A 14,264-nucleotide genomic window follows, 5' to 3' on the forward strand; every position below is an offset into this window, starting at 1 on the left:
GTTACGCAATCTTTTGAATATTTTTTATTTTATTAGATGAGTTGTTCGGATGAAAACCTGCAGCTGAGTTTCATCATCGCACGTCGAGGCAGAATACGAAATATTACCTACCCATATCACCTCGACGTCCATTGTTCCACAACTGAGCGATATTTGAGGCAGTTTTTGCCACGCACCACCACTACGTGGAACCAGCTACCCACTGAAGAATTTTCAGACCAATTTGACACACTTAGTGTATCGATTATTAAAAGGCCGGCAACGCACTCGCGAGACCTCTGTCATTGTCAATAAAATTATTTGTACCTACTAAAGTTTTGTGCTTATTTCGATACTTATGAACGCTCGCTGTAAATATATATATATATATTTCTTTTTAAAACAATTCACACCAATTGACCTAGTCCCATGCTAAGCTGGTGAAGCTTGTGGTATGGGTACTAGGCAACGGATATACATACATAGTATAGATAGATAGACATATAAATACATATTTAAACACCCAAGACCTAAGCACAACACCAAATGCTCATCACATCGCTGTTCGTCTCAGCCGGGGATCGAACCCGGGACCCATGGATTCGCAGTCAGAAGTACTAACCACTAGACCAATGAGTCGTCTAAATATGTATCTATATACAAGAAACCTTGCAAAGGCGATTTCACCCTACATAACAAATAAACTGTTTTCCTTGTCAAATCAAACCTTCTTCGTCGGGGTACTTGGTACCTCCAAACAGCGATAGCGGTTGTTCGAAATTCAAAATTAATGTGAACTGTATAAACTTAATTAACTCAGGGACACATTAGGAGGGGTAAATTAAATAAGACACGTATAAGTTTAATAATTTATTAAGAATCATTTAAAAGGTACAATAAAAATGTTACACTAATGTTAACATGAAGGGATTCAGTCTCCTAAAATGATTATAAAATTAGGACTTAAAATTAACTTATAGAAGCAAAGATTACAATAATTTATTATAAATGAATATTCTGGATTGCTAAATAATGATAAATTAGTCTATCAGCGTTTCTATACGTTCACTATAAAGCAAGACACGTAATGTGACGAGTCATCATAATATTTAAAGTTTACAAACATCTGTTTTTTGCTTTCTTTCGAATTATTGTATGGCAAAATTCTCTTTGGTATTAAATTCTGTACTAATTATTAAAATTGGCATATATTTGACAGTGTAGGGGTGCTTTTATATTAGCAGAGATTCAAGTGTATTTGTGCGTATTGTTTATTACGCAGTTTTGAACTAAAACGATAGAATAAAGTTTTGCAATAGGTAGGTTTAGGGGCAACTAATTTGTTTAAATATTATGTGTTCTACATGCTATTTCAAAGTGAAAAACATATCCCTACGAGTAACAACATGTAACAATTTAACAACTATTGAACGTTGATATGATCAGAGAGGTTTACTAAGTTTTTAAACTTATGTCTATGTTTTCCATATGTCCTAGAAAGTGACAACTAAACACTATGGAATGTACAGTTAAAATATTAGAGAAATTGTTAATGTCGCCGTGAAGTTGCATCTGCGTTGCCCAACTCTACATTGAGTTTGACAGGTGTCAAACGTGAAATGTGACAATGGCTGTCAAGTGTAATTTGACGTTCGAGCCTACACTTTTTGCCACTTATTATTTCTATAAAGCTCCCTTTAACATCACACCAATAACAGTTTTTTATGGAACATTTTTCATTAGGTTTTTTTTTGTGAACGACCCTTCCAAGACCAAATAATAAAACAATAATATATGAAAATTGGTAAATTAAATCTGTCTGTATGTGATTACTGGATAATTATTAGTTCATCAGTATTTATAATTTGTAATCTGACAGATAATAGACAAACAGCAATAATATACGCTCTAAAATATTGTTGCATCATGTTGTTTTGTAATTTGAAAATCAATGTTTTCATTTTAGTCCTAAAATAAAAAATCATTGAGATATTAAAGGTCCACGGAAAATTCCGACTTAGTAGACTTAGCCGTGTGAGTCGGTGCAGCGTGACGACATCGCCGTAGCGTTAAAATATTTTTTTGTAATTGGTGTGCTCTTTCAGTAGGGAAATTTTTCGATTTACGCGTTATATTCAAACCTACGAAGCTGCGAAGTTAGCCAACTTCCAACTTGACGCTAACTTCACGGCATACTTGCGTTCTATTCGTAATTGCATTAAGTAAATAAAATACTAAACTATGACTACAGTAAATTGAGTAAAATTAACATTCTTTGGTATATCTATATTATGTTTGGAAGAATGTTATTACGAGTTGTAATACGTTATTTTCTAATGCTACAAGGTATCACTTCGATTTGGGAAACTTTATTTTTTTACAATTTCTTATACCAGAATAAATAGTGTTCGCCGTCTTCAACCAGCAAATCGTCAACGCCTGAAAACAATTTAAGTTAGTAAGTCAATATAAGTTGTAAGACTGTACGCTAAGGACAACTTAAGAGACCAGACTTATGTATGACTCCCGTATGTCAAAAATATTTCGGAATCTAACTTAAACGCCCGAACCCAATAATTAATCCACAATCTCAGATTCAGACCGTGATATTCGATTGATCTTCTATCTGCATACCAATAACCAAACCCTACGAAGAGAATCCTTTTTTGACGACGGATAAAATGCTCTTTGTCGATTTTATCGAGTTTACTCATATTTGATAATCAATGTAAACCAAATAAAGTAAATAAAACCGTACAAATAACATTAAAATATACATGTGTATATTTAAAACATTGCAAACAGTAATTTTTAATTAAGTATTTAAAAAACTGGTGTAAGTTAAAATCTGTTAAAATAATTAACTGTTAAAATCTGTCATTTTCATACAAATGTCTATCCACAGACACCGATACGACCTCCCATGGATAGCTTGAATCGACAGATGTTACAATCCGTGGATTGGTTATTGGCACACTTGTTACATTTAGATTAAGATTATCTCAGATCAGGTAAAATGGATTGAGATAGGTTATTGGGTTCGGGCGTAATCTTCAAATCACGCGAAATTGAATTAAAATTTAAAATGAAATTAAAATTTGGTCTTATAGCCACATACAATATAATGTTTTTTGTAAAAAATAAAACACCTTGTATAATGTATATTTAAGTCTAAATTCTATTAAAATTAAAAAGTTAGTGAATATTATAGAAAATATATATGTCTATATATAAATAAGAAAAAAAACAGTGAAAAATTTTTAACAAAACTGACCAACGGGGGCGACGAGCTGGTTTCCAGGTGGGCTGGCGGGGTCAGGCACTTCTGGGAGACGGTAGAGGAGCCAGTAGTGATATCCCATGGGCTCCTCCTTGTGACCAGCCAAGGTGTGGACGTAGTGGCCATTTGGCCATTCACTGGCCTCGAACTTGAACTTCGGGTCTTGCTCAGCCGCCATTTGCATCACGTGGTAGAACGATACGTTCCTAAAATTATAGTATTTCCATATGGACGAAAGAAAATCAGTGGAGCTACGACTTTTTTAGGTCTGGGCCTCAGATTTATGAATCTGTTTCATGATCATTTGTCAATCTAATAGGCAAGTAGGTGATCAGCCTCCTGTGCCTGACACACGCCGTCGATTTTGGGTCTAAGGTATGCCGGTTTCCACACGATGTTTTCCTTCACCGTTCGAGCAAATGTTAAATGCGCACAATGCACATAGAAAGAAAGTCCATTGGTGCACAGCCGGGGATCGCACGTCGCACGCAGAAGCCACTAGGCCAACACTGCAACATGTACAGTAATTAAAAGAGCAATTGATTCGTGTCTTGAACGTCAACCTTGAGGTATTAGATTCAATTGTGTCAGGCACAAATGACTGATCACCTAGTTGCCTAGAAAAAATGCCTTGAGATTGTAATACTACTGTTTGAAACATACCTTGGAGCAACCATGTACAGGGTGTAATTTTCAGTGACATTTGTGCCTAACCACAGTGTGTATGTAAAAGAGACGTTGCGAGCGTCAGATTCGTTGCCGGCGTGCCCTGACTGATAAGCCACCTTCAAGTTTCCATCTCCTCCATTCTCTGGAATTAAGGAGGTAATTACTCTACTATTAATTTATCATATTTTTAAATGTACAACAATTGTTTATTGTGACGTGAACAAAGACACTGCTTCAAGAAAAGGGCGTGACAATTCATAAAAGGCCGGCAACGCACTTGCGAGCCTTCTGGAAATGTGAGTGTCCATGGGCGTCTCATAGCTTTACTAAGTAGTGTTTTTAGAGATAGGTTATATTCAGTGATAATAGTATTAAATAACATACCAAAAGGTTCATGACGACTGTCCAATAGCTTATCACTGCAGTGCGGTGGCCGTACAGCAGCTAAAGACGCAGGTGTCAATGCTGCAACAGCTGCAGCGGTCTTCTCCACATCTCCCCAGCCTCCGTCTGCTTCCTGACGCTCAAGAAGCCACTTACGCGCTGCCGGTAGACTCCAATGCTGGTGAGCGCCTGGACCGCTGTCTGAGTCTTCGAGGGCCTGGAAAGACATCAAAATCAAAATATGCTTTCGTCTCTTTCTGACAAATTGTGTTTATGCTGTGACGGAAAGAGATAGATGAATACAGTAAAGCTTTGGACTGTTTTAGTTTTTATAAATATTCGTAACTTATAAAAACGCGAATTATCTAATAATGTTACTAGTTATCTGGAGGTATGGCAAAAGGTGTCGAGATAGAATAGAAATTTGTGGAATTGGTTTCATTCCTTAAGTTTTATCATATAAATATACTTTATATTATATAATAATATGATTTTTTATTGTCCGTTGAGTGAACCGACATAAGTTCTACTATTTGTTAGTGCCTACAGTTCGTAAATTTTTCATTGGTTTTGCATTCTTGTCGATTTAGGGTCACCTGTTAGGTTTGTGTATATTTTGTAAATAAATAAATATATTTTTTTAAATTCAACTACTGTTATTACAGTTGTGTGTATTCTAGTTATATCTTTTACTATTCTTAATAGTGTCAAATATTATATATAGAAACAGATTTATCTTTTCAATTTATTATTTCTTAGTGCGTCACTGGTTTTTACCAAATTTATTTTTTATTTTTGTTTATACCTACGTTTCACATTTATTTCTGTCTTATTAAGTTCTGAAACAATGCTTTAAATTCGACTTAGAGAGTCGAAGTTATATAGACAAAAATACTTATTCATTAACCATACTTGAATAGCAAGAGCTGTAGTGGTGAGTGATCCAAAGCTGCCGTCGGGATGTTGCTGACGAGCTAGACCGGCCATGGGGCGACGGACGAAGTGCAATAGACTACGGTGTCTATGGTCTTGAACCACGCAGCGAAGCGCCAGTATTACCATAGATATTGTGTCTGTGAAAATAATATTATTAGTTATCTATATTGTTATAATAGACAATCATTTGATTAAAAATACAGATAATAATGAATGTTAAAAGACAATAAACTTTGCGATTGAACAGAGTGACGGAGAGTTTTTCGCGTAAAAGTAGGGAAGGGGATGACGGGTCTGGCGTTACCGTATACGATTTTTTGAATTTTCTGAGAAGTTTTAATATGGTATATATATATATTTATATATTTACCATAGGAAAGTAGAGATTTTAACGAACTGAAAGCACACCAACTTTTTGAAAAAAGCTGATATTTTGACGGGTGAATTTTCGATTGAAAATTAGGGTGCTTTTTCGATATTAATTCAAAATAAGGTGAAAAAATTATTATTTCAAATAAAATTAATGACAGCGTATTAAAGACATAGAAAGGTAAGTTTTCACAAAATTTCGTGGGAAAAAAATAAATTTTGTAAAAGATCAAAATTAAAAACCAAAAACTTGGTTTTTTGAATTTTTCACATAAATTTTGAGGTTATGTGAAAATGTGTAAATTCAAAAGTTTTAGATCTTTTTATTACCTACAACTTTGCCATTTGACTTTTTTCCATAGGACTTTTAGTTTTGCCGGAAATCGAGATAAACCGTTTTTTACCCTTAAAACTCCCCCCCCCCCCCCTCCCCCTTCCCGACCTCAGATCGCCCGTAAATTATTTTTCCTTTTATTTTTATAATATTCTCCCCCCCTTTCCAATAGGTTTCATCTTACTATTATTTTTTTCACTTTTTAATTTTTTTAAAGGCCTATCTACCCTGGTCTAATGTTTCTGAATACGATTTTGTTAATCTGCGACTCGGCTTCGTCCGCACCGTCTGCCCATCTCTGAATCTCAGCCGTGTGGACAGCGACTGATTAGTGCAGGTGATTAGTTAGCTGCGTAGTTAAGTGATTAGAAGCGTGTTCAATTTTTTTGCGAGTGAACTGCGAGTAGTGACGTCGCGTGCGCCCTCCCTTCCCCCTCACTCGCAGCGTGCCTGCCAAACTATCGACAACTGAATTTACTTAACAGATGGCTCTGTTAAGAATAATTAATAACTCTCTAAAGAATAATTGGACACTACTTGCACTACACACCTGCACTAATCAATGTCAATTACTAATCACTTGCACTCGCACTAATCAAAGTGAATACAGGCCTTTATTATTGATAGTGCTTACGTAATACTTGAACGGCCCCCAGTGTGCCGAGCGTTAACAAGCTATTGTAAATCAATAAATAATTATTCATCTCATTATATCTTAGCCACAGTACATACCTAAACTGTGATCAGCAGCGGCATTTGCAATATCCAGTAGTCGACGAATATGGCGCCGGCGGACATGAGCTGCGGAAGAGCAGGCAGCAAGGGTGGCATACGCAAACTCCAGGTCATGGGGTGGTTCACGATGAAGGAGCGCAGATACCAGGTCCCTGCCGTGGAACGACCGAGGGTCTTTGCAAAGGGCGCCCAGAGCTAAAGTGTAGGCAGCAAGGCGTCCCAATGGGGGTGGAGATTCATGGTGCCTGTAAAGAGTAGGATATTGATACAATCACCACCAGCCTTGCAAGAGGCCTTTACTGGAGAGGATTTTATAGAGGGTTATAAAATATATAAATTTACTAACACAGCCCTGCGATACTGTAACTCACTTTTCGAACTCACGCAGCGGTTTTTGCATCAGCGGTCACTGTCAAATCAGTCGTGAAGCAATCATTTTATGATTTGGCGTTCTGAATAGGTGGGAGCTTGTAGTTTATTGTTTATCTTACTCGCTGTGTGAGTTCAAAAAGTGAGTTACAGAATCGCAGGGCAGGATAATTAGATAATAAGTGTATGAAGAAATAAATTAAGACTTAAAATAAAAAAAAATATATAAAAAATAACTCCTGTAAGTCAAAGCGTTTTTGGCTTAGTTATACGTAGCTTAATCGATTCCAAATCATGAAAATGCAGTATCAAATAATCATTCTTATTGCCCTCAAAATATACTTTCGTCTCTTGCTTTCGAATTGTGTTAACGCATAATAATAAGAGATAGGTTTCTTTTCGCAAAACAATGCAATTAGGCCGACAATTTAAAAAAAAATATTAATATACTAGGCTAATCAATATACATACTATATATTATAATAAAAAAAAATAAAAGACATGCGAGTATTTATTTCTTTCTATATTGAAGTTTACCACATCATACATATTGCTTTATCTACAGTATTTGTTACAAGCTATCTTTTCTAAAATATTTGACAATATTGGTAAACATAAATGTTACAAAAAAAACTTTTTCTGGTATTTTTTTTCTAAACAATGCTTTTTTGTTTTTTTTTTTAATTTTATTATTATTAATAAGGCTGTCTTTAAAATTGATCAGCCCACTACCGAATATATCCAGCTCCGGACTCACTTTTCATCAGAATACCAAATCGTAAAATGACTGCTTTACGACTGATTTGAGCGCAACCGCCGCGGCCGCTGCGAAAACTGCTGTGCGAGTTCAAAAAGTTAGTTACAGAATCGCAAGGCTGTTTAATCCGTTATAATAGCGAAATAATAATACAGTAACAAAATGGCAGATCGAAGTCTCTTCGCAATTTTTTCAATTGGGCTAATTTGGACCTTATAATACGCATTGTTGAGAGGCAAGAAGCAAACAATGGAAGAGCAATCTCATCTGACCTATATTTTTAATTTGCCCAGTGAGGCGGAAATCCCCCATCCTGGTTTTAATCAACATTATCGCATACTTGAATATCCGAGTGTGAATTAATTTTCATATTTTAAAGTCATGAATTGATTTATTATCTGTGGTAAACATTTATGGTTCTTGATAACCAAGCAGGTGATCAGTTTTCTGACTCCGTTGATTTTTGTGTCTTAACCGTTTCCCTCACGATGTTTTCCTTCACCATGCAAGGTATGTGTTATGTGTTTAATATTATATACTTTATTTTATTTGTCTTGACATTATCGTATTGGCATAGTCTGAAAGGATAATGTATGTATTTCTGTAATAGATAAATAGTTTTGTAAGTGCAAATATAAAGAAATGCTTTCGGTATGACCTCAGGCTAACGCTGCCTTTTACTTAACGTTTTGTGATGGAGAAGTTCTGTTTTGTGATGGTAACCGCGAAATAATTTGGGTTCAATTACTTAGACATTTAGTTTGACTGTTGTCAGCAGCATCTCTAAGAGACGAGATGAATTGCGCTTGACCGATAGCAACTATCGTTTCATCTTATTCATACTTGCATTTTAGAAAAAAGACCAAATGATCACGAAATAGATACAAAGCTTAGAGAGCGGTATTAAAAAAAGATCATAGAAGACCTTTAACAAAAGTAATCTTTCTTGTAAATCGTGTTTATGTTGTGTAAAAAGTGACATAGTATTTTAATTAACAGGGCGCAGATGGAGTGGCTTATTTTTTATGAATAAAGAAGTTAGTTTCTTGATTTCTTTAGTCTATGGCCATATTATTTAGATTTTATGTTAGTAAAGTTGTTACCTAATAGAGACTGTGTAAGTGTTTTTGGACGTTAACGTTGCAAATATATGTAAAGCTCAGCAGTGTAGGCTTCAGCGTACGACTGTCATCCCTTGCATCCTGAGGTCGTAAAGATTAAACCACTATATGTTTATAGCACCTATATCTTAATTTTAAAAAAATTAAATAACTCTCTCCATAGTAGCTTATCATTTAAAAAAATCAATAACACCACTACACGCAATACTCGTCGAGCGAGTTTGCTTTTCTTGCCGAAGCCGCGTACAAATTTTTTGAAGAAGTCTATTAAGTATGAGGGTGTGCAATTATTTAATCAATTACCGTCTAAAATTCGTAATATTATCGCGTTTAACCAATTCAAAAGGGCATTAAAGATACATATCAGAATGAGCCTAGTAGATTAAAATTGACACCGCTGATGGCGACGTGTATCTCTTTCGTATAAATTAAGTTTCCCATGTCAATAAAAGTACATTTTTTGTAATGAGAAATAAAGTTTTTTAAACATTATATATCCGGAATAACAGTTTCAGGGTATGACGTAATCGAAGTGATTGGGAACTGCAGGTTCTAGGTGTCGCTACAATATCAATATGCGTTGTTTAAATCGTTAGATACTGACTTGGACATCATAAGTAAGATCTCAATTTCCATCTGCTTAGCCGACAGCTGCATCTCCATGCCTTGTTGTTCTATTTCCTTTCCAGTGTTATTTGCCAACTGTAATTAAAGATAGTTATTATATTTTTCTATTAATACATTTCGTGAGATTTATCAGAATTGTCAGTCTTCTTAGTCGTTAAATAATTGTTTATTTATTTATAAAAGATTGCGTTTGACACACTGATTGGCATTGGTACAAGAAAAATAACATAGAATTTTTAGTGTGAGAAGCACTTGTAGGCAAACATATCATACAAGAGATTATAAAAACAATTAAGTTATAAAAACTAAACAACAATCGATTTCAAAGGGGAGCAACTATGGATATCCAGACCCAGCTCGTTTATCAGAATGCTGAATCTGGACACGTGTTTTTATTATCGAATTTAAAAAATTAAATTCATTATTAAATTTGTGTTAATTTTCGACACTTTTATTGTCTTATTTTCCCTCTGAGTCGACTGACTGACTTAAAGAACTTAAGACTTAAAAATTAGTTTGCCAAAGAAGTTTCACTTCTGATATGTGTACTTTGTACGCACGCACTTTTTATTATTAATGAACACTTGAAAGCATACCTGTAAAGTGAGCATGACATGGTGGGTGTCATTGGCCCAGCCCCAATCAGGTTGCCGATGTTGGAGGAGGTACTGCAGAGCCTTCTGGATAGCCTGTCCCTCGTTCAACGGTTCCGTCACCCAGACTACAGTGCTTGATGGTAGCGTGGTGGTGCTTGGGGCTTTGGTTGTTAACGTCGTTGGTGCATCTGTTTCTGGGATGGTAATTTTATTTAATTTGATATTTTTTTGTAATGTGGGTATATAGGTAATATGCCCGCCTTCCACTGCGAGCGGAACGGACCCATTACGGACTCCGCTATACTCGTAACGATGATTTTCATACACCAAAGTGGAGACGAGCGCAGCGGAGAGAGCGAGTTGAAAGAGTCACATATGAGGTAAGCGAGTTTACCGAGTTTCCCACGGAAATAAAAATGTATGAAAATCATCGTTACGAGTATAGCGGAGTCCGTAATGGGTCCGTTCCGCTCGCAGTGGAAGGCGGGCAATATAGTTTCACCAAAATTGTAGGGGATACTGAAAATCATATTCCAGCGATTTCAAGCTTTGAGCCCATTTTTGGTAAAAGATTCTATTTTTTTTTGATTACTCAAATATTTATTATTTCCTTATGAAGAGGTTTCATATACACATCTAAACTGATAAAAAATAGGTTCTGGCGGCGTTCATATGTTTTATTATTTAAAGAAACTATAATTATTGCCATTGTTCTTCTCTTGCTGATAAAATCTTTCCGTCATAAATGCCCGTCGCATATTGCTAACAAAATTGAATCCTATAACTTTATAAGAAAACTAGTGGACCCGACAGACGTTGTCCTGCATGATATTTCAAGCAATTAGTAAAGCAAAGTATGAAAGTACCGACTGCAGCGCCATCTGGCGGGCTGATTTGTGAATCTAAACCATTCCCAGATCCCCTTGAACATACACAAAAAATTTCATCAAAATCGGTCCAGTCGTTTGAGAGAAGTTCAGTGACATACACACTCACAGAAGAATTATATATATAAAGATGTAGTTTTGCTAACAAAATTGAATCCTTTAACTTTATAAGAAAATGTAGAGGTTTCCAAAACTAACTTACTCTTTACGGACTTTAGCGTTTGAAAAGTTCAAAAAGAAGTTGCTTTTAGGATCCGCATAAATAAGATTCAAAGCTATTTCGTGTATAATATTTATAAAATGTCTTAATCTCTAGTAGGCATTACGTTCAGTGGGCCCATTTTGGAGCTGACAGCTTTAACCATTATGCAAACACACTAAAAATACAAGAATTAAAATAATAAAACTAAACAGACATAGAAAACATGGGACAATGCAATAAGTTTCTTGAAAGACTGGCGACACACTCGCGAGCCCCCTGGCATTGAGAGTATTCATGAGCGGCGGTGTCACTTAAAATCAGGTGAGCCTCCTGCCCATTCGCCCCGCTTTGATAAAATAAAAAGTTAAAAAAAAAAATTGTTAGCTACTGTGAAATATAATATAAAAACTCTTACGAACAGCAACGTGTAGATATTTAATATGTATTGGGGAAATAGCTAATTGCTTTTGTCTAAATATTGTTTATTATAACTTACCAGTTTGCGCCTTTCCAGGAGCCACCAAAAGTAGCAGGCCTAACGATAACACAACGCTGGGCAACATGGCGACCTGTCAAAAATACACATTAATTACAAATTATGTTTGTTTTTTATGACGCCATAATAATTTAAATGACAACTCAAACTGTTTTCCCGCGAAAATACTCTATCGATTTACTGACAAAATGCCAAGTAAACGTCAAGATTTTTTTTCAAGACATGACAGGTAGTGTCATATGTCAGCCATGTTTGTAATATTTATCATATTTTTGAATGATTATCATTGTCAAAATATGATAAAAGAATCTTGTTCTTATTCTAAGGGTGCGTACAGACTATGTAACATATTATATAACTTGTGTTTTATAACACGTCCACATTATGTAACCTTGTTATTCAACATTATAACATAAAACAATACTGTACATATTAGAATAACAATGCAAAATAACAATGTTATATAACCATTTTAAATAACAAAAGAAAAACAAAAGAACGTAGATGCTGGGTTCGTCCTAGCATACATATCAATAACATGTTATTATAACATGTTTTATAACATTCAGTGTCCACATTATCTGAAACATGTTATGTTATATAGTCTGTACGCACCTTAAGAATTAAAATAAAGTCATAAACACAGATTACCAGATGACATCGTCGATTTTTCTAAGGCTGCATTTTCCCTAAAGACCTAACCAATCTCTTTCCGAGCTATTTGCAGTACAATTTATCTCTTTGAAAGAGCTTTTTCAACAGACGATTCTCAGGTGAATAACTGAATAAAAATGCTACGAAGGAAATACTTCTTCAATATCAGATTGAAGGCGTCATATTTTGCGATTTTTCCGTGTTATGGAAATTCTGATATGATTTGAATAATTGTGGTAAAAGAACCCAAAAAAATCGGATAATTTGTTAAGTATTCTGAATATTTTTGGCCCAGTTTTTATGTACAAAAATACATTATATATTTCTTTCCATACCTCAATTTCCTGTTCTGATCTTTTGGTTATGTAGCTTCTTAAAAATGAGATAATAGATCCTATTATATTATTTGTATAACAAAGGAACCATTGTTATACAAATAATATAAACAATCGAAATTGTGTTTAAAATTATAAAATTTTCATTACTTTATAGTATCACGGTATACTTAATTTTTTTTTTATTGAGAAAAAGCTTGCCAACGCTTGGCACACTGAGACATTGGTAAAAACAAACACAAAATACAATTTTTAATGTGACAAGCACTTATAGGCAAACATGACATACATATAGTGATCATATAGAGATTATTAAACAAAACAAAAAAAAACAAAGCAATTACTTATCAAAGAAAAAATTCTCATTACAAAAAACTAAACAAAAATCCATTTTATACTGTGAGGTGAGCAGCTATGTATATCCAGACCTAGCTCGTTTATAAGAATGCTAAGAAACGATGAATCTTAAGAATTTTATTGCGAATATTTCTAAACAAATATTATAATTAAGCTATTACCGTACGATATTTCTTATACTTTGACAAACCATAATTAAAATCAAGGCCTGAATATAGAAAGGCGATTAAAAATTAATTAATATAAAAACCAGGAGGCGTGTAGGCGAGTTAGAGCGTGTTTAATTCAGGGTTTCACGGGCGAGCGCCGGCGGGCCCTTCAATTAGTGCAGCAGACGGAAAATTAGCGCCGCACTGTTAGTCACTGCTGGCCTTACAAGTGTGTACACGAGCGCGTACAGCGCGGTTATCAGAAGGCTTTATACAATGGGCTATTTGACAAGATTTTAAAAACATAAATTCGTGACTATAGAACCTACACGAATTGTTATTTTTTAATTATTTAAAGTATTGGCTATAAAATGCAAAAACATTTACAATTTTGAGAACTCGTAACGCTTCTTTACGCAAGATGGCGTCGTACCCAGTCCCTATAACAGAAGATAAGCCTGTATAGGAACTTTAAGTTTTTATTCAGTATTCTTAAATTACAGAAATAAATATAAAATTACGATTAAAAACTGTCTTTGATGAAATTAAATTTGAAGAAAGTATTATAAATAGATAGGCGAACAGATTATTTATAAGTGTGAAAATGTCGTTCGATAATCTGTTACCATTTTGTGTCACGTGACTTACGACTTACTAAAAATAATATTTTAACTATGGATTTTTTATACATTAATGATTATTTAAGTTATTTCACTTCATAACGTTTTGTAAAGCCTTGCTTAAGACAAATCACTTTCAAGAAAAATCATACTGTCATACTATTTAATCAAACATGTTTATTGATCGTGGACTCTTTCGCAAAATCATAAGTTGGAAGCTTGTAGAAGCTAAGCTTCTACAGTCTCATAGCTTCTTGCAGTCACCTCGTATGTACTATTTTTGCTTGTTAATTGTTTACAATTTCAATATGACTTGGAAGACTGTATCCACCGACATTAGGCATCCTCCATAGATACCAGTCTGTTTATCAAGACTGCTTGTTTAGATGGCAGTACCCATGGTATGGT

General features: G+C 34.7%; 1 protein-coding gene across 2 annotated transcripts in view; it reads right to left on the reverse strand.

Annotated features, from left to right (window-relative positions):
* Window positions 1–836: 836 nt before the first annotated feature.
* The window catches only part of LOC125054014 (uncharacterized protein CG3556), a 62,397-nt gene continuing 48,969 nt past the window's right edge, over window positions 837–14,264 (reverse strand). For both annotated transcript variants that reach the window (XM_047655664.1, XM_047655665.1), the window contains 9 exons: window positions 11,742–11,814; window positions 10,157–10,350; window positions 9,538–9,635; window positions 6,684–6,931; window positions 5,225–5,385; window positions 4,313–4,529; window positions 3,923–4,070; window positions 3,254–3,465; window positions 837–2,418 (listed from right to left, as the gene is read on the reverse strand). In XM_047655664.1, coding sequence (XP_047511620.1) covers window positions 2,357–2,418; window positions 3,254–3,465; window positions 3,923–4,070; window positions 4,313–4,529; window positions 5,225–5,385; window positions 6,684–6,931; window positions 9,538–9,635; window positions 10,157–10,350; window positions 11,742–11,808 — 1,407 coding nt within the window. In that variant the 5' untranslated portion in view covers window positions 11,809–11,814 and the 3' untranslated portion in view covers window positions 837–2,356. The remainder of the gene's footprint in view (window positions 2,419–3,253; window positions 3,466–3,922; window positions 4,071–4,312; window positions 4,530–5,224; window positions 5,386–6,683; window positions 6,932–9,537; window positions 9,636–10,156; window positions 10,351–11,741; window positions 11,815–14,264) is intronic.

This window comes from Pieris napi, chromosome 11 (assembly GCF_905475465.1).
Source record: "Pieris napi chromosome 11, ilPieNapi1.2, whole genome shotgun sequence".
Taxonomy (NCBI): domain Eukaryota; kingdom Metazoa; phylum Arthropoda; class Insecta; order Lepidoptera; family Pieridae; genus Pieris; species Pieris napi.